The 24,722-nt window shown below is 40.7% G+C and overlaps 2 protein-coding genes across 4 annotated transcripts in view; one reads left to right on the top strand and one right to left on the bottom strand.

Moving 5' to 3' along the window:
- ddah1 (dimethylarginine dimethylaminohydrolase 1) overlaps window positions 1-3,903 on the top strand; it is a 78,469-nt gene extending 74,566 nt beyond the window's left edge. For all 3 annotated transcript variants that reach the window (XM_028588085.1, XM_028588084.1, XM_028588083.1), the window contains exon 6: window positions 673-3,903. In XM_028588085.1, coding sequence (XP_028443886.1) covers window positions 673-789 — 117 coding nt within the window. In that variant the 3' untranslated portion in view covers window positions 790-3,903. The remainder of the gene's footprint in view (window positions 1-672) is intronic.
- A 1,707-nt stretch (window positions 3,904-5,610) lies between these two features.
- Window positions 5,611-24,192, bottom strand: mpl (MPL proto-oncogene, thrombopoietin receptor). The gene is given in 13 exon segments (XM_028586644.1): window positions 5,611-6,925; window positions 15,042-15,129; window positions 15,432-15,513; window positions 15,836-15,998; window positions 16,668-16,810; window positions 19,829-19,998; window positions 20,407-20,521; window positions 20,643-20,787; window positions 21,388-21,534; window positions 21,536-21,546; window positions 22,794-22,963; window positions 23,395-23,515; window positions 23,908-24,192. Coding segments are annotated over 13 exon segments (1,944 nt in total). The 5' UTR covers window positions 24,020-24,192; the 3' UTR covers window positions 5,611-6,448.
- Window positions 24,193-24,722: the final 530 nt, after the last annotated feature.

The raw sequence follows: 24,722 nt of genomic DNA, 5'->3' as shown, positions 1-24,722 counted from the left end.
GAGTTTAAAGAGAAAAATATCCTGGTTTGGAAGTCTGGTAGGAAAACACTGGTTTTTTATTGGAAAATGTCCACAGGGTGACACACTACTTTACGAGGGTCTTTTGAGAATGTCGTAATAGTTCTCACTCCCATCTTTTTTTTTTATATATTTTGCCGCAAGAACAGGAAACCGTCCTAAATGCTTGTTCTCCTACTTCACATTTTGTGTCTCTCTGCAGGGCTTTTATATCACAGAACATTACAAGTTGACAAGTAGAGTAAACAAACTCAAGTGTTGCACAAGTTCACCCTTTCAGTTTAACTACTGCCAACTGAGCTGTATTTTATCCTTTTCCAAAGGGCTTGTTGTATTGCTGGCTGGTCAATACCTGTCACACTAGATGTGGTACCCAAGGGCAGAGTCAGGAGGCAACACAGGAACAGCTGTTGCCATGACGATATCTATTTTGATTATTTTATTATATATATATATTTTTTTTTTAGGTAGAAGGGCAGGTTCTTGATTCCCAAATATAGTATTAAAACATGCTTTTCCAATTATATTTGGCTGAACACCGTGGTCTTTTGAATTTCAGTTGACATACTTTAATAATAGCCTTCGATAATATATGAATCTAAAAGATCAGAATGTTAGTTTTTCCAATGACATCCTTGTCTGTGCGTACCGCAGGTGTTCGAGAAGTTAAAGGACCACATGCTGATCCCCGTGTCCAACATGGAGAAGGTCAAAGTGGATGGAGCTCTCACATGCTGTTCTGTACTTATCAACAAGAAGGCCAACATCTGAGCGCGCTCACCAGGGGGTCTCTCAGTGCATGGTAACCTAGCGGAGCCTGTAACCGGTCACCAAGGATCCTGAGGTTTAGCAAAACTATCTTGGTACTTAGAGGAAGGATAGGCAAGTTTGTTGTTGCTGAGGGACAAAGAAATATAAATTGGAGCAAGTCATCTGCCACCCCCCCAAACACTTAAATTACATTAAACATTCTTAAAAAGTGTGTGAATAATTCAGTTGACATTAAACTCAATTAGTGTTAAGTTATCATTGTCTCTGTAAGAATAAGGATATTACTAGAAATTGATTTGGATATATTCTAACATTTCATCAAAGCTGAATACAAGAGAAGAACAAGAACAAGCTAGTCGGTTAGAAAATGGGTCATAAATTCTCCCCATGTTAAGCCATATATGTTTTTGACAGTATTTGCAACTATTTACAAACTATTACAATTTGAATTAATCTGATCCTGGATCAGAAGAGTAGTAGACTACTGTATGTACAATGTTGAGCACCCCCCTTTGAACCTGCAGAGTCCCCTACTGTTTTATACTGTTCACATGCACCATTTTACTGTGATTTAATTGTGTGTGTGTGTGTGTGTGTGTGTGTGTGTTTGGTTATATAATGCAATTGGGATTCAGTTTGTAATTATTATTTTTTCAAGAACTGTATTTTTGAGCAAGATGGAGAAAATAAATCCTGCTATTGCTGTAATATGTTAAATTACTGCTGTTTTTTGTTTGTTTTTTTACAGTTGGTGCTGAGTAAATTTCACAACCGTATAGTATCACATAACACAATTCTGTATTTTATAAAATGCATGGCCATTTATCTATTAAATTTTAATTTATCATATTGAAAATACAGTTCTTGAAAAGCCTTCTGGAGATATGAGCTTTCTGTATGTATCACAGTATTATGATGATTTTATGATTGACATGAGTTCTGCCATTGAGGCCTGAGGTTCCATCTTACTTTTCATGACTATTATTTACTAATCATCGGTATTGATAGTATTCTACTGAAGATGATTTTTGACAGATCTCAATAATTGCCACCAGCTAGAGAAGATAATAGTAGCCTGTTAATGTATTACAGGACAATCTGCTGCCATTTTGTTAAGCAAGTTTGGCATCCCTCCTGGTGAGCCTTTGTTCAGATTCACGTGGGGATGCAAATTTACTTATCTGTGCCAACCATGCAGAGAACAGATAAAAGCTGTCTGTGTGGGAAATGTATGTTTTCATTATTATAAGATTAACTAAGCTTTCATTTATTCCAACATAACACCTCTGCTCCTCTTAATGTACACTGTTTAAACCAATGAATCTCTCCTGCTAAATGATTCTGAAGGCACTAGTTTTCTCACTCCATTGGTGATGCCTCTGTTGTTGATTACACTGGTTCTTTTGTTTTCCTGTCTGTCAGTTTTTACTTAAAAAGTGACTCCGAGCATGCTGTGAAACTGATGTCTGTTCCACTAAATCACATAGCACCAAATGTGACTGCAGTGAGAGGGTTTTCACTAAGCATGCAGAACAAGCTTACTGTTTGGTGTGTTTCCATGTGGGTTCACCATGGTAGCTGCAAACAGGAGTTTAAAGGATGTTGATGAGCTCTGTTTTGGTGGCCTTATCTCTGTTGATGCTAAATTCATGTTTGAGGACTGTAGATATGGCAGCATAGTGTATGTAAACATGTATACTGTACATACACTAAATACTGTACATGTTAAAGCCCATCACATGTGAAACCATGTATTTTCTCAATGTGATTGTAAGTGAAAGTTGAGGAAATGACATCAGGAGGTGATTCAACCTCCCTCGGTTGACGTTTTTGTATGGGCAAGTGGGCAGTGATGAAACATGGAAAGAATTCCTGTTGGGAGGAGAGGCTTGTACACCAGTAAACACTGACTCTCTTAAACGTTCTCTGTCTTTCTGTCTCACTCTGAACACTCGCTCTCTCCCACCCTCTGCTATAGACGATCTGGGCTAATTTATGGCCATGATATCATACAGTCTGGCGAACACTATAGATGTGATGGACTGCCGTTAAAGTGTGACAGTAGTAGTATATTTTACAGAGGCTGCTGGCTGGATGCAGGGTGATAGCATAGTTGCAGAGCATCCAGTTCTGATTCTCATGCACTTACTTCTGAAGGCTAAGCCAGGCAGGAGCAGTCATACATTAGTATAATGTCAACCAGGGTTCAAAATTAGGACCATTTACCAGCCAAATGCAGGTAAAATATGCAAGTGGCTGGTAGATTTCTAGAGATCTATTATAGGGTTGGGCGTTGTTTTGATTTTAACACTTCTGATTCCAATTATGGATTCTTCCTTTTTGATTCCAGTTCTTATCAATTCTAGATTCTGATTATTGGAGGGGTGGAGCTGAAACAGGTCAAATGCTTATTTCACAGATAAGAGGATAATAGGAAAACTTTATTTCAATTCAATGGTGATTTACAGTTTTATCGGGCCTTTTTAATGTAAAATAAAGCCACGCCGCTTACTGTTCTCCTGCTGCAACATAACAAGCGCCTGGAAGTATGGTGGTTGTCGCTATGGAAATCAAAACTTGCGCGTGTAAAATTTGGAACCGATGCTCAGATTCGAACCAAATTTTCCAAACGATTCCAATAAAAAAACGATTCCATTGAAATCATAATTTTTTAAACAATTCCAAGTTGGAACAGGTTCTCTATGCCCAATCCTAGTAATCTATTGAGTGTTTGGTAAAATTTGAACAATCACTAGCCATTTGGCTGGTATATAGGAAAGTTAATTTTGAACCCTGAGTGTCAACCATTAGATTTTGTATTGCTCCAAATCACCCATTGGTTGTACAGCTCTGGGGCACTATAACCTTTTCCTATTGCTGATTTAAAATCTAAACCTTTAATACAAGGCAAGGCCATCTGTGAGTAACTGCTCCTAAAAAGGTGTGCTGGCTTTATCCTGTTACTAATCCCCTCACTAATCACAGTAGTCATGATGTGTTTGCCCTTGTTCCAACTGAGGTCTCTTAAATTTCATACAAGTTGTGAGTGATAATTATTTGAGTCATAAATTGAGCCTTTCGTCTACTTTGTGTAATAAATTAACCTTGCATTCAGCTGTGTTGTGCTTCTTTTTGTTTTTTTAATTCATGTTACAGCTAGCCCCAGTTGTGGATGTTAACTTAACTGTCATGTCATGATTATTAATTTCATTTTAATTAATTTTTGTTTAACCGCTTTTGACATATTTACAGGTATAACCCTCAGGGATAGTGTTGGTACAGATCATATGGCTTTATCAGGTGAAATGAAATACAAAGCTGAATCTGGGCCATTTTCAGTGGTGTAGAATATCTGTCTTTGCCTCAGTAAGGACCATAGACAGTAACATTAATGGTCAAAGCCACTCCATAGACAGTTAAAGAAGTGGACTAAGGTGAGCAACCTGTCTGAAAGTTGGAAGTCTTCTGGTAGCTGTGCCAAGAGAAATCTCAATCATTCCCAATCTTGCAGAGACGGAGAGGCACAGGCTAATTATTGCGAACTAAAATGCTAGCTAACATTAGTAATTAAACTTAAACAGCTAATGGAAGTCGAAACTGCCTGCAAGCTTCTTCTGTACTGTACGGTAATTCCTCTACTATGCGACAGTAAGTCGTGTGGTTATGACCCAATAATTAACTTAATTTTACAAAAACGTCTGCTACGGAGCCATAACTTGAAATACAAGGTAATGGAGCCTTTTATACATTGTTGTTTCTTTAGAAATAAACAATGGACAAATAGAGTCTTTAAACGCTTCAGATGTAAAGTTATTCGCTGTCAAAGTGGTGCCAAAATGAATGGCAGTCAATGGGATGCTAACGGCGGGTGATGGCTTGATAGCAACAAAATGGCTCCATAGGAGCTACGCTCGCTTACCCCCTTGAGACTTACACAGAGACCAGTGAAGTCTATAAGAAGCACTTTTCCGGTGATGGCTGAGCGTTACTGCACAGCCTCCAACTGAGCTTGAAGATGTAGATGCGACGTAAGCAACCGGTCTGAAAGTTGTAAGTGTTCTGGTAGCTGTGCCAAGAGAAATCTCAATCATTCAATCTTGCAGAGAAGGAGAGCGTGAGTAGGAGCTGTTAATGAGCGTAGGAGCCGGAGCAACTTCTGGTAAATATTCTGATTAATTATTTTGTCATTTTGACTGTATGCCTCCACATCCCCACAATTGCCTGCGAGCTTCTCCTGTACTGTACGGTAATTTATCTACTATGCGACAGAAAGTGGTTATGACACAATCGTTCGCCTATTTTTATGAAAATGTCTGCTACGGAGCCATAACGTGAGATACAAGGTAATGGAGCCTTTTATGCATTGTCATGTTTCTTTAGAAATAAACTATGGACAAATAGTCTTTAAATGCTTCAGATTTAAAGTTATTAACTGTCAAAGTGGCACCAAAATGAATGGCAGTCAATGCTAATGGCAGGTGATGGCTTATTAGCATCAAAATGGCTCCATAGGAGGTACGGTTTGCAGGGGCTGGCTTACCCCCTTGGTAAGGACCCGCTGTGACAACACAGACAACCCCTCTCTACCCGTTGATCTCTGCTACCATCTAGTGACACCAAAAATGTAAGACAGACTAAAATGAGGTTTGTATCTAGCGCTTAACAGTGCAGTTGCTATTTGGTTTGAGGCAAGAAAAGCTGCTGTCCAGCAAGCTGCCAGAGTCAGTTAAAATTTTTCTCAACTGTCTCCTATAATTGTTGTAGTATGTACCCATGAAAGTCCAAATGGTGTCTTCACAGAAAATGCAAATAGAAGAAAAACAGCTTTTAATGTTTAATGCCAGAATCACAAACCCTCAAGTTACAATGTAATTCATAATTAACTAAAAGATTTTGTCATCGCCATCTCCGACAATGTCAGGCTCCTCATAATCAAGTGGATTTCTGAGGAACCTTTTAAACTCATTAAGAAATCCAGACGACATATGTACAGTATAAATGAGTATAAAACAAACCATTGCAATGAAAACGATCTGACAAAAACAACCCTAATGGTTATTCAAATGCAGAATAGAAGAATAGTACGGAAATATACAAAATTGAGTCATGTAAACTGTTAGACAAAGTTGCATTCCAATGCTAAATTGAAAAAAAAAAAGTACAAACTCAAAACTGTCATCTTGTGTAATAGTTCCAATTCCTCATGGCAACTTTTTTTCCTTTCACTTTTTTCTCACATTGTTCTTCAGAAAAAAATCATGTGATCTACTGTTCCCTCTAGTGGACATATAAAGACACAGCAGTATTATATACAATTACAAATATACTGTAAAAGCATTGTATAATATAGTATGCCCAAATATCTTTCAACAGTCATAGAAATGTTATACTGTTGTTTACAGATGTTGACTTGTCCCCCTAGGTAGTTTATGTTCAAATCTGTGGTGCACTCATGGCATTTCAACTCCAAAGGACTGTAGATTGACAGAAATGTTGAGAAAGACAATGCCATGATCAGAACTAACCCCCATTATACTGTGAATACATGGTAACATGTCTTTGTTAAGATTCAACAACAGGGTTAATTAACCCTTGAGTTCTTATTTCAATCAGAAAGTGCATACATCTGATCTGCACCAGTGGAAACAAGGTACACTTGTTATACTGTACATTTAGAGGAGGGGAAATTAGTATAGAGGTTGCCTGGCCCCCTTGCAACGGGGACCTTGCAGTCAAATCTGTCTGCAGGCTCAGCCAGAGGCAAGTAGGAATCATTAAGGAAGTCACTGCCTAAGCAGGGTGGGGTACAGACTGAGCCATCAGTGCAGGAGCCGTGACATGGTTGGACGAGCGCATCACTCTCCCCCTGGCCTCCTTTCTCTCCAACCTCCTTGTAGACATACTTGTTTCCTTTTGGGCAAAGTATGGCACTGTCTTTGTTCAGAGTCACATAGTCTGGAAAGACTTTAGTCCCACAGCTTCCATCTACCTGTTCTCTGTGGCGTCTTTCTGGTGACAGGAGCTGAGTGGATCCCTCCGATGGCTTCCCCAATCCTGAAACCTCATCTTCAGACAATATCTCCACCACGGATGAAGTAGTTTCTTCAGGGCACTGCTTTGCTGATATTGGAGGATTCTGTAGTGTGAGCACAGAGTGGTTGTTTTTTAACACCTTGGAATTGACTGTAAACTACTGCTACTACTACTACTCTGAATGTATGTTGTATTACTTGTGTTTAACCTATTTCCTGTTTGATATCTAATTCTACACATTTATAAATAGAATCTATATCTACCTGTATGTGACAAAGGCCCTGTCACGGTTGGGCAGCACATGGTAAACCAACTCAGGTCAATAAGCACCCAGACAATTACCTTGCAGTCACACTTTCATACATATCGTTTAGTAACACTGTTACCAAATATACCACATTACGTCAGTTTAGTTTAGTCAGTTCAATTCATTTATTTCAGTCATTTCTGATTTCCAACAAACCATGTTACTTAACCATTACCTCAACCACATTCTCCTCTCCAGTCCCTGGGTCTGAACCAGAGCTGAAGCAAAGTGCTGCTTCATATAGGGCCTACAGCAATCACACACAGGTGTGCTGAGGGTGGGAGATACCATGTGTTTGGGTCATAGGTGAGGGTAGATTTTCTAGTGGGAAATGTGTGTAAGTTTTTGGTGTTTTCCAAAGTAAGATGAGTGGAAAATGATTTGGTCAATAATCTGTTATTTGGGTATTTGTTTATTGTAGAAACTAGCAGTGACATTCTCAATTCATGTAAATGGTAACGTATTGAGAGGTAATTGAGGCAATTAAGAGTTGGTAGCTCTTGTGGGAGGGGCTTAACACATATAAGCCTCTGGCCACTTAAGCGTGGGGGCAGTCTGAGGTAGGCTACACCCCAGACAGGTGATGTGAGCGGTGCTAGTGTGAAAAGACATATATTTTTTTTGTTTCTTATGGATTTTTGGCTGTGGACGTCCTGCATTGTTTCACCATTTCTTTTGTGAATAAAAGCACCTTCATGTCTTGCAACTTAAGCCATCGTGTTAGCGATTTTGTTTTTTGTCCAGATTCCCAGCACTCTCCGTAACATATGGTGTCAGAAGTGGGATGGCCAGTCGCAAAACCGACCGTGCTTTTAAAAAACGACCTGGATTAAGGTCACAATGGACGAAGCCTGAGATGGAGCAGGAAGATGACTGGGAGACAGCAGTGACGTCAGAGGAAGAACTGCCTGGTTTTGAGTCACAAAGGGCAAAACCAAAAACCAGGCAGCTGAAGTCCGGGCAAGAGCCGGAAGGGAGTCCCTCAAACACTGAAGTAATAAATCTCTTCAGGGACTTTTTAGCCGCTCAGCAGAGGAGAGATGATATCCTCCAGGGGGAGCTTCGAGGCCTACGGGACTCACTGGAGGCTTCCCTTTTACCTGTTTTACAGCCATCCCCAGTCCGGCCTTCCGCCGCAACAGAGGGTGGGAGCCCTAGCCCTAGACTGGAGCTTCCAACTCCGCGCCCCAGAATGGAAGGCCCACCAGACAATACTGCCTTTGGGAAATCATTGACTTCTTCCCCAAGCAGGCTGGGTAATCCTGCTGTGGGTCCATCAGCAGTTCAGCGTAAGGAGCCTAAGATGCCAGTGTATCAACATGGTGAGGACATTGAAAATTACCTTTTACGTTTTGAACGTATGGCAAGAACATGGCAGTGGTCAAAGGAGGAGTGGGCCTATAGATTAATCCCCCTGTTGACCGGGAAAGCCCTGGAGGCCTACACAGCCATGGATGAAGATCGTTCCAACTGTTACCCAGACCTGAGGGAGGCGCTGTTGGTGAAATTTGACATCTCCCCCGAAACTTATCGACAACGGTTCCGAGCAGCCTCAACGCCACCTGGGGAGACACCGACTGAGACATACCATCGACTGCGAGGCCTCTACCGTCGCTGGGTGCGGCCTGAACGAAAGAATAAGGACCAGTTAGGAGAGACCATCATTCTGGAGCAGCTCCTGCAGGTGTTTCCTCCAGACATCAGGATGTGGGTGAGGGAGCATGAACCGGAAGATGGTCTGACTGCAGCAAAATTGGCCCTAAAGTTCCTGAATGCCCGGAGGGGAGCCACACCACGACCAACACGAGGGGATACCAGGGAGAACATCGGCCATCGAAACAACTTTGAAGGTAATCGTGGGGCGAATGTTAAGGGACAGACTGCTCATTCAGCAATTAAGACTTTAGTGTGCTATCATTGTCAACAGCAGGGACACAAGGCATCTGTTTGCCCCCTGAAGACACCAAAAGTGACTGGACTATGTTATGTGCCTAGAAAGAGTGACCAGAATGATCACCAGGACAAGGAAGGGGAATCTAGATCTGTTCCAGTTAAAATTAATGGTAAGCCTGTAACTGCTCTCCTTGACTCTGGAAGTTCTATGTCATTCATAAGAAAAAGATACGTGCCATGTACTATTGACTACAGTCAGCAGACAGAGGTGTTATGTGTACATGGTGACTGTAAGCCAGAGCCACAGGTAGAACTGATAGTTGAGGTGGATGGGCAAAAGTACCTGATGACTGTGGGGGTGGTGGAGAACTTACCAGTGGAGATGCTTTTGGGGAGGGATTTGCCTGTGTTATATGACCTCCTAAGCAAAGGTAAAAGTCTTGTTAGAGCTAATGAACCTCTCTCAGAACCAAAAGTGCATGTCTCTTGTTTTGTCATGACAAGGTCTCAGGCAAGGTCTCAGGAAAAAGCCAAAGCTCTGTCTGGGCTACAGCCTCTGCCAGACTTATGTGGTAGTCTGTGCAAGGCTGGAACCAAAGGGCCCAGAAAGACACGTCGGCAACGACGTTTAGAGAAACATGCTGGTACACCTATGTCTTGTGAAATGCCTGAAAGTGACATATCAGATCTTCAGTGGGAGGTGCCAGAGAACGTCGCTGTGTTACAACAGTCTGATCCGGTCTTAAAGTCTGTGTCTACCAAGGTTCTGAACTCTGCTAATCACACTGCCCAAGTGGGTGGTGCAATGTATGTTCTTCACAATGACATCCTCTATGAGGGGGAGGAGCCAGGTAGCAGGAGGTTAGTGGTACCAGGTAAATGCAGATCACTAGTACTACACCTTGCACACACCATTCCATGGGCAGGACACTTGGCACACTATAAGACATATCTCAGGTTGGCCTCTCGGTTCTTTTGGCCTTCAATGTATACTGATGTGCAGACATATTGCAAAACATGCCCAGAGTGTCAGAAAACCAGTGCTGTCCGTAAATCCGACAGAGCACCACTCCAAGCCATGCCTGTGATTACCACACCATTTAAGAGGATTGCAATGGACATTGTGGGGCCCTAGAAAAAAAGCTCAGCTGGATATCAATACATTCTGGTTGTGTGTGATTATGCTACTCGTTTCCCTGAAGCTTTTCCTCTTCGGTCTGTAACCACTCCAAAACTGATCAGTGCTCTTGTCCAGCTGTTTTCTCGGGTAGGCATCCCGGAAGAGATCTTGACCGACCAGGAACCAACTTTACATCCAACCTGATGAAACGGCTGCATAAGGAGTTGGGCATTACTGCAATCCGGACCTCTCCGTATCACCCTGAGACATATGGTTTGGTGGAAAGGTTTAACCAAACCCTGAAGAGGATGCTCAGGAAATTTGTATCTGATACAGGGAAGGACTGGGATAAGTGGTTACCCTTTCTGCTTTTTGCCTACAGAGAAGTACCGCAAGCGTCCACCGGATTCTCACCATTTGAGCTGCTTTATGGGTGGCCAGTCCAGGGCCCCTTGGATCTGCTGAAACAGAAGTGGGAGGAGAAAGTGACTGATAAAGCTGATGAGGGGCAAGGTGTTGTGCAATATGTCCTCCAAATGAGGGACCGGTTGGAGCAGTACCGGGAGGAGGCCAGACACAACCTCCTGGAGGCCCAGAGGACCCAGAAGCTGTGGTATGACCAGAAAGCACGTGGCGTGAGTTCAAACCAGGTCAAAAGGTATTGTTGCTCCTGCCCTCTTCATCCAGCAAGCTGCTGACCAAGTGGCAGGGACCATTTGAAGTCTTAAGGAAGATGGGGCCTACAACATATGAGATCCTGCATCCAGAGAAGGGAAAAAAGAAGCAGGCTTATCATGTGAACCTCTTGAAAGCCTGGGAGGAACGATTCAGTCCTCCGTCCATCACCTCACTGCTGGCCCGCCGGATGACTGAAGAAGATGACTCTGAAGGTGTGGTGGAGGCCTGGAAACAGCCCGGTAATGTGGATCTCTCTCATCTGGATGGTAAGAAGCCAGTGGAATTACAAGTTGTATTCAACACTTGTCCTCAGTTGTTCACACAGAAACCAGGCCACACAGATGTGTTGCAGCATGTCATTCGGGTCCGACCGGACCACACTCCAGTACGGCAGGCATGCTACCGGGTACCAGAACGATTGGTGGAAGCATTGAAGGAGGAGATCCACTTAATGTTGAAACTGGGAGTCATAGAGCCATCTGAAAGTGAGTGCAGTAGCCCAATTGTCATTGTACCCAAGAAAGATGGATCATTGCGCATTTGCATTGACTTTCGGAAACTAAATGCCATCTCATTCTTCGAAGCCTACCCAATGCCCCGGATTGAGGACTTGCTGGAGAAGATTGGGCGGGCCAACTACATCACAACGTTAGACCTCTGCAAGGGGTATTGGCAGGTCCCACTGGAGAGCCAGTCCCGGCCCCTCACTGCATTTAGGACCCCGCTTGGTCTTTTTCAGTTCACAGTGATGCCTTTTGGGTTACATGGTGCTCCTGCAACATTCCAGAGGCTTATGGACAAAGTGCTTCGAGGTTGTGAGGACTGCAGTGCCGCCTATCTGGATGATGTGGTAGTCTTCAGCATGACCTGGGAGGAGCATCTGGAGCACATCCGCCGAGTCCTTGGTGCAATAAATGCAGCTGGCCTGACTCTGAACCTACAGAAATGTGAATGGGCCAAGCAGGAGACTCGTTACCTGGGGTATTTATTGGGGAGAGGCGAAGTCCGGCCTCAGGTGGACAAAGTTGAGGCCATCCGGAACAGCCCAAGACCCTGAACCAAAACTCAGGTCAGGTCTTTCCTTGGCCTAGTGGGCTGGTATCGAAGGTTCATTCCCCAGTTTGCCACTCTGGCAACCCCACTGACCAATCTCACCTGCAAGTTGGCCCGTAATCCAGTGGAATGGAGCGAGGAGTGTGAAAACGCTTTTCAGGCTCTGAAGGAGAAAATGTGTTCTTCTCCGGTGTTGCAGAGCCCTGACTATGGACGCCGCTTCCTTGTGCAGGTGGACGCCTCGGGAGTGGGCATCGGAGCAGTGCTGGCTCAAGGAGAACCAGGTGAAGAACGTCCAGTTTTGTATCTGAGCAGGAAACTCCTGCCTCGTGAAACCCGGTACTCCACAATTGAGAAGGAGTGTCTGGCAATTAAGTGGGCATTGGACAGCCTCAGATACTACCTTCTTGGGCGGAGTTCGACCTCCAAACAGACCACAGAGCCCTGACCTGGATCCAGACAATGAAGGACCGCAATGCCAGGGTGACAAGGTGGTACCTGGAACTGCAACCTTTCAAATTCTTTGTGCGGCACAAGGCAGGCAAGGAAAACATCACAGCAGACTACCTGTCTAGACTGCCAAACATCCTTGCTGCAGGAGAGGAGGGTGGTAATGTGACAAAGGCCCTGTCACGGTTGGGCAGCACATGGTAAACCAACTCAGGTCAATAAGCACCCAGACAATTACCTTGCAGTCACACTTTCATACATATCGTTTAGTAACACTGTTACCAAATATACCACATTACGTCAGTTTAGTCAGTTCAATTCATTTATTTCAGTCATTTCTGATTTCCAACAAACCATGTTACTTAACCATTACCTCAACCACATTCTCCTCTCCAGTCCCTGGGTCTGAACCAGAGCTGAAGCAAAGTGCTGCTTCATATAGGGCCTACAGCAATCACACACAGGTGTGCTGAGGGTGGGAGATACAGTGGGGGAAATAAGTATTTGACCCCTTGCTGATTTTGCAGGTTTGCCCACTTACAAAGAATGCAAAAATCTACAATTTTAATCATATGTACATTCTAACAGTGAAAGACAGAATCCCAAAACAAATTCCAGAAAATCACATCATATGAATTTATTAAAATTGATAACCATCTGATGAGGAAAAACAAGTATTTGACCCCCTGGACAAACAGCAAGTATTCTGGCTCCTACAAGCCAGTTAGTCTTTCTTAAAGACACAGCCCCAATCCGAACCAATTATCTACATCAAATACACCTGCCTCACCTAGTTACCTGTATAAAAGACACCTGTCAACACCCAAACAACCAGCCTCCAACATCACCACCATGGGCAAGACCAAAGAGCTTTCTACGGACATCAGGGACAAGATTGTTGATCTGCACAAGGCTGGGATGGGCTACAAGAGAATCGGAAAGCAACTTGGAGAGAAAAGATCAACTGTCGGTGCAGTTATCAGGAAATGGAAGAAGCACCACACCACCGCCAACCTCCCTCGGTCTGGGCCTCCACACAAGATCTTGCCTCGTGGGGTGTCCCTGATCATGCGAACGGTGAGGAATCATCCCAAAACCACAAGGGGGGAACTGATAAATCAACTGAAGGCAGCTGGGACCACAGTTACAAAAGAAACGGTTGGTAACACACTACGCCGTCATGGATTGAAATCCTGCAGCGCACGCAAGGTCCCCTGCTCAAGAAGAAACATGTACAGGCCCGCATGAAGTTCGCCATTCACCACCTGGACGACTCAGAAGAGGCCTGGAAGAAGGTGATGTGGTCAGATGAGACCAAAATAGAACTTTTTGGCCTCAACTCAACTCGTCGTGTTTGGAGGGCAAAGAACACCGAGTACAACCCAAAGAACACCATCCCCACCGTCAAGCATGGTGGTGGCAACATCATGCTTTGGGGGTGCTTTTCAGCCAAGGGGACGGACCAACTCCATCGTATTGAGGGGAGGATGGACGGGGCCATGTATCGTGGAATTCTGGACCGACATCTCCTTCCCTCAGTGAGAGAGCTGAAGATGGGTCGAGGATGGGTGTTTCAGCACGACAACGACCCTAAGCACACCGCCAAAGCAACAAAAGAGTGGCTGAAGAAGAAGCACATCAAGGTTCTGGAGTGGCCTAGCCAGTCTCCAGACCTGAATCCGATTGAAAATCTTTGGAGGGAGCTTAAAATTCGAGTTGCCAGGCGACAACCTCGAACCTGAATGATTTGGAGGCTGTCTGCAGGAGGAGGGGCCAACATCCCTGCCGAAATGTGCACAAACCTTGTCACCAACTATAAAAACCGTTTGACATCTGTGCTGGCCAATAATGGCTTTTCTACAAAATATTAACATGCTGTTTGTCCAGGGGGTCAAATACTTGTTTTTCCTCATCAGATGGTTATCAATTTTAATAAATTCATATGATGTGATTTTCTGGAATTTTCTTTGGGATTCTGTCTTTCACTGTTAGAATGTACATATGATTAAAATTGTAGATTTTTGCATTCTTTGTAAGTGGGCAAACCTGCAAAATCAGCAAGGGGTCAAATACTTATTTCCCCCACTGTACCATGTGTTTGGGTCATAGGTGAGGGTAGATTTTCTAGTGGGAAATGTGTGTAAGTTTTTGGTGTTTTCCAAAGTAAGATGAGTGGAAAATGATTTGGTCAATAATCTGTTATTTGGGTATTTGTTTATTGTAGAAACTAGCAGTGACATTCTCAATTCATGTAAATGGTAACGTATTGAGAGGTAATTGAGGCAATTAAGAGTTGGTAGCTCTTGTGGGAGGGGCTTAACACATATAAGCCTCTGGCCACTTAAGCGTGGGGGCAGTCTGAGGTAGGCTACACCCCAGACAGGTGATGTGAGCGGTGCTAGTGTGAAAAGACATATATTTTTTTTGTTTCTTATGGATTTTTGGCTGTGGACGTCCTGCATTGTTTCACCATTTCTTTTGTGAATAAAAGCACCTTCATGTCTTGCAACTTAAGCCATCGTGTTAGCGATTTTGTTTTTTGTCCAGATTCCCAGCACTCCATCTATTTGGCTCATATCAGTCATGGCCAAAATCTATTGTTCCACTGGGGAAATAACAGTAAGTTTTGTGTAATGGGATACCATCTAATTGTGTGTAATGTAAGCTAATGGTGCATGTATGATGTAGCATGCTAAATTCTTTGGATAAATAATTTACCCATCTCGGCCCGTTGATCTCTGTCAGAAAACGTTGTAGGACTATGTCAAGGTTGGGCACCGGTGGCCAAAAATACAGCTTGAGCTTACTATAAAAACACACAAAATAACAGACATGAAAATAGTCTTCAAACAATGTGGAATATCATTCAAGGAATTGGTTAAACTTCTGGGATACTAAGAGTCAGTGATTTAAAACTATTTTTAAAATAGAAAACATTTTTGTGTGAAAATGTGTTAGGAGTGATTGTACACTACAAATTTGTGTCCATTTCAGAATAAATGGAGGGGGTTATCACATATTTTCACATGGGTATTTTAAGGGTTTCTTTTTTCTGTATGTAATCCTAAAATTTGGCTGATTACAAACTGAATGAGTTGGAAAACCCACCTGAGGTACGTTGGAAATAAACAGATGAGGATGATGGCAATTATCAGCATCGAGACAGGGATACACACCCAGAGCAATGTGCCTGTAAAGGTAATTTAATGGTAGGTTTGAATGGTTTCATTTAATAGAGTAACAAAGAACAGCATTTCATTGGTCTATAATGTTTATAGTTAATATACCAAGGCAAACAGTGCATTTTATATACTACTACGATTGTTATCACACAACCAAATTTAGATAAACTGTTTGTTAAAGTTCTTACAAAATAACAGACTCTGCTGCTGCATTGCATTTAGTGCAATTTTGCAACGTTTTGGTTGGGATTTTTATACAAACCAATGGGGATTACTAAATAAATAGGTGTGATTTATCATTGACTTCTGTCAGTCTCAGTGGGAGCTTACCTATGTCAGGGGGGTTGTTACCAGTCAGCACATCTGACCAGTCACTCCAGTAACCTGAGTAAATGGACCCAGTAGGTTTAGCTCTGACTTTAACATTGTACCAGCTACCTGCTGGAACGTCTAGACATGTGCCGTGTGTCTCAGGACCCTTTAGGGACACCGTCTGGGGACAGAAAGGTTGATTTGACATCTAATCTTACGAACATTAAATGACAATCTTAGTGATGATGTACTTCTCCTGCGTTCTTTCACCGTAGTTTTTACATTTCCTTTGAACTATATTCATGTTCGCTCGCAAACTGCTTTTTAATGCAATTGTTTTCCATTTCCTGAATACTGTTACATTTCCACAAATGTATTTTGCAAATCCTCATGTTTTTTTTTCAAATTATGTTCTCTTGCTAAACCCAGTGTTGAACCAATATACTGGATCATCTTACTCCTTTTTTACTTTTAATTTGTCACTGTGTAGAATTGAATATTCCCTTTCTTTGTGTCTGCTGGTGGTAATATCAAGAATGTGATACTCTGCTGTAGCATAATCACCCATAGCTATCTTTTGTCTACCACCAAAGTGTATGCCATCATAAAGATTCTATAGATACTATATTTACATGAAATTTTAAACACACTACAAGTTTACTAATGCAATAAAGGTAATCTGAAATGTATGAGGTAACACAAAAAGAATTGGAATGGAATGCTAAATGTTTTTTAGAGCGATCACAAAGCGTTTCAGAAACAAAACGTCCTAACATGGCCCCAGGGTATCTTAACCATTAAAAAATAAACAAAGAAAAAAACAATTATGTGGCTGTATATGACATCTTACCATCCACGCTTCAGCCCCTCTGATCTGGTAGCTGACTTCATACTGTAGGTGAGCGGACAGAGACAGAAGAGGAGCTTTCCACTTCAAGCAGAACTTGTCTTTCTCCAGTGCTCCTCTTAGATGACATGGTGGGGACGTTTTGACTAGTAACACAAAGCACAAACAATTTGTCAGTAGAACAAGTCACATAACTACACTTCCTCTGAGGCCTGACGGAATAAGGTAAGAGGTAAAAAGAGAGGTGGCATTACTACATGATACTTAGGCTCTGGCTACTACAGTAACTGTAAAATGCAGTCTGCCACAAGTAATGTAGGTAAGCTAGAGAGATTAGCTACATAGATAGCTGTCTAGGTGAACTAACTTTCTAAGAATACCATGTTCATGACTCATGTTCATGTGTCAATGAGCTAAATTGCTGAAGCTAAACTGGATAAAGGTGGCTCAGTGAAATAGTGAGAATAATTGTAAAAGTGTGAATGGTTTCATTTGGTACAAATTTAAATATATATTTTTTTAATAATACCAATAATGTATTAAACAAAAGTGGAATATTTAAGTTTTTTTTAAAGAAAAGTCAAAGTATAGCATGTTAAAAAGTCATAGTATGTATGTCAATATATATAGTATATATATATATATATATATATATACTATATAGTAAGTCATATTATAGTATAGTATGTTGAGTGTCAGTCATAGTTGGAAAAAAGATTTATAAAAAAGTCATAGTATGATATGTAGAAAAAAGTCAAAGTATAGCATGTCGGGAAAAAGTCATAAAAAAGTCATAGTATCCTATGTCAGAAAAAAAATCATAGTAAATTATGTCCAAAAAAGTGATGAAAGAGTCATTTTAGAATATTGAAAAAAGTCAAAGTATAGTATGTCAAAAAAAGTAATGAAAAAGTCATGGTATGGTTTGTCAAAAAAAGACATAGTATAGTAGGCTATGTGGAAAAAGTCAAAGCATAGTATCTCGAAAAGTCATATAAAAGTTATAGTATAGTATGTCGAAAAAAGTAATTAAAAAGTCATGGTATAGTATGTCGAAAAAAGTCAAAGCATACTATGTCAAAAAAAGTAAGGAAAAAGTCATGGTATGGTTTGTCGAAAAAAGACATAGTATAGTGGGCTATGTGGAAAAAGTCAAAGCATAGTATCTCGAAAAGTCATATAAAAGTCATAGTATAGCATGTCGGGAAAAAGTGATAAAAAAGTAATAGTATCCTATGTCAGAAAAAAATCTTGAAAAAGTCATAGTAAATTATGTCCAAAAAGTGATGAAAAAATCATAGTATAGAATATTGAAAAAAGTGTAAGTATAGAATGTCAAAAAAAGCCATAAAAGAGTGTAATCAGTGCTCAGGTAGAATGGGTGAGGTGATAAGAAGGCAGAGAGTGAAGGGACAGGGGCACATGGAGAGCACACTAGCAGCACACCAGTGAGGAGTTTTCTACTCATCTTTTTTTCTCCACAAGCAGATTTGTTTTTCCTAACCTCCATGCACATTTAGGTGCTGGAGTTTTGTTTAATTTTAGTGTATTGTGTTAGTTTGGGCTGGAGGTTACCGGTAATTCAGTTATTCGTCTTTTTTGTTTGTTCTAGGATTAGTTTACACTTTTAGGTAGTTTAGGGGGAGACGCGGGGAGCAATGGCCCACTGTGAGGTTGGTCCAGCTTCTTCCCATCTTTTGTTCTTTTTGGCTGGGGTCTCCAGTCCCCTTTGTTTTTCCTTGTTTGTTACTTTTGGGAATATGTTTTATTTAATAAAGCTTGTTGGTTAATTGTTAACATTGTGTCTGGCATCCTTTTTATATGTTGCAACTTGGGTTGGGAACCGGAGGGTCGCTGGTTCAAGTCCCAGTACGGACCAAAGTACAGAGTGTGGATTGGTAGCTGGAGAGATGCCCGTTTACCTCCTGGGCACTGCCAGGTGCTCTTGAGCAAGGCACCTTACCCCCCCAACCGCTCAGGGCGCTGGTCCAGCACTGGCAGCCCAATCACTCTGACATCTCTCCATTTGTGCATGAATAGGTCCTGAGCATGTCTGTGTGTATTTCAGGCCTGTGTGTAGTGATTTCTAACAGAGTGTAAATTGTAATTTCCCCACTGGGGATCAATAAACAGTATAAATATAAAAATATAAATATCCTCCAATCCCTTTTGAGCCTTGATTTGTTCTTTTAAATGGAGGCCGTAACATATTTAGGTATGTATATTAGGCTATGTGGAAAAAGTCAAAGCATAGTATCTCGAAAAGTCATCTAAAAGTCATAATATAGTATATCGAAAAGAGTGATAAAAAAGTATTTTAAAAAGTCATTGTATAGTATGTCAAAAAAAGTCATGAAAAAGACATAGTATAGTAGGCTATGTGGAAAACAGTCAAAGTATAGTATGTCTAAAAGTCACATAAAAGTCATAGTATAGTATATCAAAAAAAGTGATGAACTGATAATCGAACCTGGGTCAGAGTCTGCATTGCCTACTTGCTGGTGGTAGGTGGAGCAGTGCTTACTACTGAGCCACTGTGCCACCTAAGAATATGTCAAAAACAGTCCATACTATGTAGAAAAAAGAAACAATACGTGGTATCAATATAATGATCCAACCATGAGTACCATAAAGCATTTGCGAAATAATTTATGTGGATAAAGTTAAATAATGAGGGCATATCAGCGTTTTGAATAATTGGTACTCTGTGCTTTCGTCCAGAAATGTCGAGGATGTTTAACAGAGGCTGTCAATGAAGGAATGCTTGTGGGTCTTGTCATTTGGAGGCTCACTGAGCCAAATGTATAAGTCCTATTGCTTAAATGAGCACATTGGCGTACGCATACGTCTTGATGTATTACTGTAATGGGGTATGATAAGTCAGATTTGTGGCCGTCAGAACAAGTTAAAGAGAAAGATAATGTTCTCTCTCCTCTGCAATGTAGCTGTGTCATCACCAAGACTGTGCATCCTTTAAAATTTCAGAAAAAGCCTAAAGAAGCACTAAACTTAAACAGTGACAACACAAAAACTGTAAAAACTGACCAAAAGATCGTACATAAGAGTCGGATAACATTACTGTGAATGCTGCTGAATCCGCATTCACACAAATACAGACAGCACATCCAAAAGCAACAAAGAAAGGAGGAACAAAAATCAGTTACTGCTGTTGTTGAGAGTGAAATCTTGAGTGTAGAAGGTTCTGCCGAGTGGAGCTGAAGTGCTGCTGAGCTTGACCCTGACTTTTCTGGATTTGTCTCCACGGAAACGGCAAAGTTCAGTCAAGTCCCTGTCAGCAAGACACTCGGTCCATTCTGTCCAGCCCAAAGCTTTACTGTAATATCATCACAGCCAAATAAAGTAAACTTCAGTTGTGTGTTTAGGGTGTATAACCCAAATAACCAAACATGTTTGTTTTTTTTCTCACTGTTTTTGTTAGTATACAATGTGAAATGAAAGGAATAATGAACAAAAGAAGAGATGGCAAACATAATAGCTAGCAACATTATACGTTTGTTGCTTAAAAGTAATGTTACGTGTACAGGTGTTTACTGTGAAGGATTTCAACAACCCCAGGAAGAGTAGCTGATGTTTTGTAGTGGGGATCCTAATAAAATCAAATCAAATCGAAAAAAAAAAATGGTATTTACCTAAAACTAAACATACTGTTACATTAGCATAGAGGGATCTGAGGACTTTAATTCATCAATGATGGAATGTAGTAATGTAGTAAGTAATGTACCTGAAACCCATTTTGTGGAAAAGTTTGTACTCATTCTCTTTACTATATCTGTTTCCATTCCACTGGCAACTGATATTTTGCAGGTCAGATGTGTAGCACTTTAGTGAAATGTCATCTGGAAAAAAAATAAAGAATGGCTCCTTCAAGTATTGCATCTGTGACAGGATGAGATGCTGTGCTGTAGATAACAATTATATCCACTCAGACATTCACACCCTTTTCTCATTTAGACACACCTGCACTTTGGGGCACCATGGCTCGCACAGGGTGTGACCAGCTGCTCCAGTGTCCTGCATTTGGATTTAAGGCACATTTGACAGTTACCTTGACCTCAACCTCCTCCCCTGGTACCAGAGAGTCTAGTATGACACTCTCCTTTGCCTGTAGAAATCACAAACATCATAGTTTGTACAATATTATTCCGAAAACTTTTTTTCACCAATTGCAGTGGTAGTGACCAATTCAGGCCTACAGTTGAAGGACGGCCATGAATGACACTCAATGAACAAAAATCACAAAGAATATAGGCTTAGACAAATACAAATACACAGTTAAGTGTAATAAACACGTCACACATTAACTCAACCCCAAAACAAATAAAGGCAGTAAAATATTATGACTCATAGATATAACAGATTCCATCAATAAATACTACTGTTAGTTAAATAATTTAAATTAAATCTCAAAACAAATGTTTTATACTTTATGATATAACAGAGCAAAGCTCTATTTAGTTTACCACCAATCAGTTGATCAAATAAATGTATTTTTTTATTGTTTAAGTTAGCTACTCAGAAGTTTATGTAAATTTTTCTTTTAATTTCTTGTATCATCAACAAAAATACTAACTTGCATGCTGGGCATATCAGTGCTTAAATTATATAAAAACTGTCTTAATGCTCATAGTCAGTATGATTTCAAAAGCATTTAAGAAACATAATCTAATTTTTTTATTTATTGAAGAGTTGTGTGTATGTGTACCTCTTTAATCTTCCCTCCCAGAATCTTGGAAAAGTAGTGAATCTTGTACATCACATCATCTTTCCAGTATTTCGAAACATTTGTGTACCATGAAACCTGCAGCTGTCCTGGATGGCCATTTTGGTGTAAAGACACACTGAAGGGGGGGATCCAGGAGAACTAGAGACAAAAAGGATATCAAAAAAATTAGGTAGAACATATTACACAAGCCATTGAAAACAATTCACTGGTGTTTAGGCAACAGATTAGCAGGCCCCCTGTCTTTCTTGCATTCAAGACACACTGGAGGGACTAAAATCTACCCCTGCTTGGACCCACTGTAATGGCAAAATTACATTTAAACATGATTGTTTCTATATTCTACATGATTTCCTTATATTCTTCCACATTTTGTGTTAGACTTAGAGTCTCCAGGTGGAAACAGCTGAAATCGTAAACCTTGTTACCATTTGAAGCTATTTTCTTTTTGGGTCCTTCATTCTGCCTTCTGTTTTAGTTATAGCAGATAAGGGTTAAAGGATACCATAAACAAAAGTGTGAGCTATGTCTCTTAGACATATTATTTCTGTCCCTAGCAGCTGAAATAAGCAGGTGTTGTGACTAGTTTTAGAAACAAGAGCAAAACAGAAGGTTGTAAAGATTTTGAACTGCTTATGGTGTTTTTGTTAGCTGTTTGCTCCTACTAAAAATATCAGGACGAGTGTCTTTGACTGTCTAAGTATATAAGAAAGTGACTGAACTTTGGCTCACTTGAAGACATTTTTTCTACAGTGCTGATGTACTCGGGAAAATTGTATTCCTATGCTTGCAAGTATAATAAATACTCAAAGACCAGACATTCACAACTAGTCTCTATCTGTTTCTTATTGTACTTTTTTGACAAACACTCCGGCTGCAACTGAAACTTCCGTCACACCACCTGGCAGTGGTGTAGTCTATGTGATACGCAGGTATACGCAGTATACCCACTAAAAAGCTCCAGGATTTCCACATAGCCATAATACATACATAGCCACATAATGTTGATAAATTTTGAATTGTCATCTGTGTTTATTTTCTTCACATAGGCTAAATAAAGGTATTTCCACCATAAATTGGTGCATTCAAGTGTATCCGAATACAGGAAATGAAGTCATTGATGCTTAAAACCTCCCTGGGGGAGGACACCCAGACCCACTATGATATGAATTTGGAGGATGGAGAGGAGACTTCTGTTGGGAGGAGGTCCCCTTTCACGATACAGGATAATCCTCAATAGACATTACTGTATGTACAGTTGATTTGAATTGCCTTTTTGGCCATATAAAAGAAGTCCTACTCATATGCTTAGAATGTTTATGCATATGGCTTCATGTGTTTTTTTTTCCTCCAACAAGTGATAAATCTATTCAAATGAAATGTCTTACAGTGGTCCTCCACAGAGACAGTCCGACTGTAGAAAATGGTGTTGGTTTTGGCTTCAACAACTTCAAGGGGTATAGCCACAAACGAAAACACATCCGACTCAGGAAATGAGCAGATATGGAGGAAGGTTCCCTCTTCTGTTCCTTGGACAGACATTTCACACATTTTCTCTCTGGGCAGGGTTGATAAGAATAAGTGACAAACAGTAGACATGTTGGTATTTATTAATTAATCAATCAATCAATCAAACTATTTGTGCAGTTCAAATTGTTTTACATGTGACTAACAAAGGACTTAAAACATGTGTAAGTTCAAATGTAAACAAAGAAATTTAAAAAGGAAAAATCTAATAATTATAATCATTCAAAGTGAAAAAAAAATATCAACCATACAAGCGTATGGTTGATATGGGTTTAGGCCTGTATTCTTGTGGAATACAAGGTGGAGAAGCCAATGACTATTGGACACCTAAAGTTCACACTAATACTAATGAAGAACCACATATAACATTAAATACATGGTAGAATATCAAAAGTATGAAATACTTTTTGTTAGAGGTTCCTTAGTATACAAAACAAAATAGATTTACTGTTTATAACATACCTGCCAAAACTGTAAAGTAAATCGTAAGTCCCGTTGTCTGCAGTCTCAAAGAAGCAGGTGAAATCCTTTTCTGTCCGGGTGAAACATTTAGGTTCCAGTTCATCCTTTAAGAGCAAAACATCTGCTCCAGAAATGACAAACAACACATGAGCACTCCTGCAATAAAACATGTCCCCTAAAGTCAAACATGGTGGCATTTCTTAATGAAAACAAGATGGTCATCATAAGTTGTCTTACAGTAAGAAATTTAGTTGTCAGCTTGTGGGAACAAGACCCATTTATTGGCATGCAGATCTTCTACCTTCTACCCACAACGTATGTACTTGTTCCCAAAAATTTACATCTTGTTCTCACTTAGAAAAAGCAACATATTTTGGGACTTTTGGGGCTATGCGCATATAGTTAACAGCCAATATTTTCAGTGGAAACAAACTGCAGCTGATAATTGGACTGAATAAAAACAGATTCAGATTGTATTCAATGGTACAAAAATAAACCATATTTAAGCATTACCTTCCCTTGACAGATGCTTGACAGTTCCATCCTTGCAATGTATCCCAGGCACAAAGCCCACTTGTATCCACAAGCTAATAAAGAGTATCTCCCACCTGCAGGGCAAATTCATGGTAGATTGAGGTATTATGTATCCTAAACCACCATGGCATTTGAACTAACACAGCACATTGTGTCTGTGCATTGTGTGTCATGTCTGTCATACATGGTTTTGAGTAGGCATGGGTGGGGTTGAGCAGTGCTGAGGGGTTGGCCCAATGTGAAGAGTTGTGCTTAGAGCAGGAAGCGGGCTTTATGTAAAGTGGAAGTAAGCAACAAAAAAGGCAGTTAACTGAAACTATGGAAATATTTAATTGAATTTTTTAAGGAGAGGAAGAAGAGGATAAACTTTATAAATCCTTCTAGGGGAAATTCAGTTTTGAATGTACTCTCAATCACTCCTCCTAATTAGACACAATAACAAACGGGAGATAATACTACTGATGAAACCTAGTAGCCTACATTTCCCAGTCCATCATCTGTCTGGGTTTGCAGTTTTTTTTTTCCTTACTCTGAATACAATTTCTCAATTTAAAATCTTTTATTCCCTTTGTCTATGCAGACAGAGTAACAAAGTCTTTATGAGCTCATGGTGGACTTCAGGAAATCTAGGAGTGGAGAACACTAAGTAGAGGTGATGTGGAGTGCGTCACAAGCTTCCAGTTCCTTGGTGTCTGCATTCACCAGACCCTCTCTCTGGCTCTCCATGCCTCCTCCCTGATGAAGAACAAACACGATTGCTTATGATCTTTGAGGAGACTGAAAAAAGTTCCCAG

Source organism: Perca flavescens, chromosome 9, assembly GCF_004354835.1.
Source record: "Perca flavescens isolate YP-PL-M2 chromosome 9, PFLA_1.0, whole genome shotgun sequence".
Lineage (NCBI taxonomy): Eukaryota > Metazoa > Chordata > Actinopteri > Perciformes > Percidae > Perca > Perca flavescens.
This window is presented reverse-complemented; position numbering and strand designations above follow the sequence as displayed.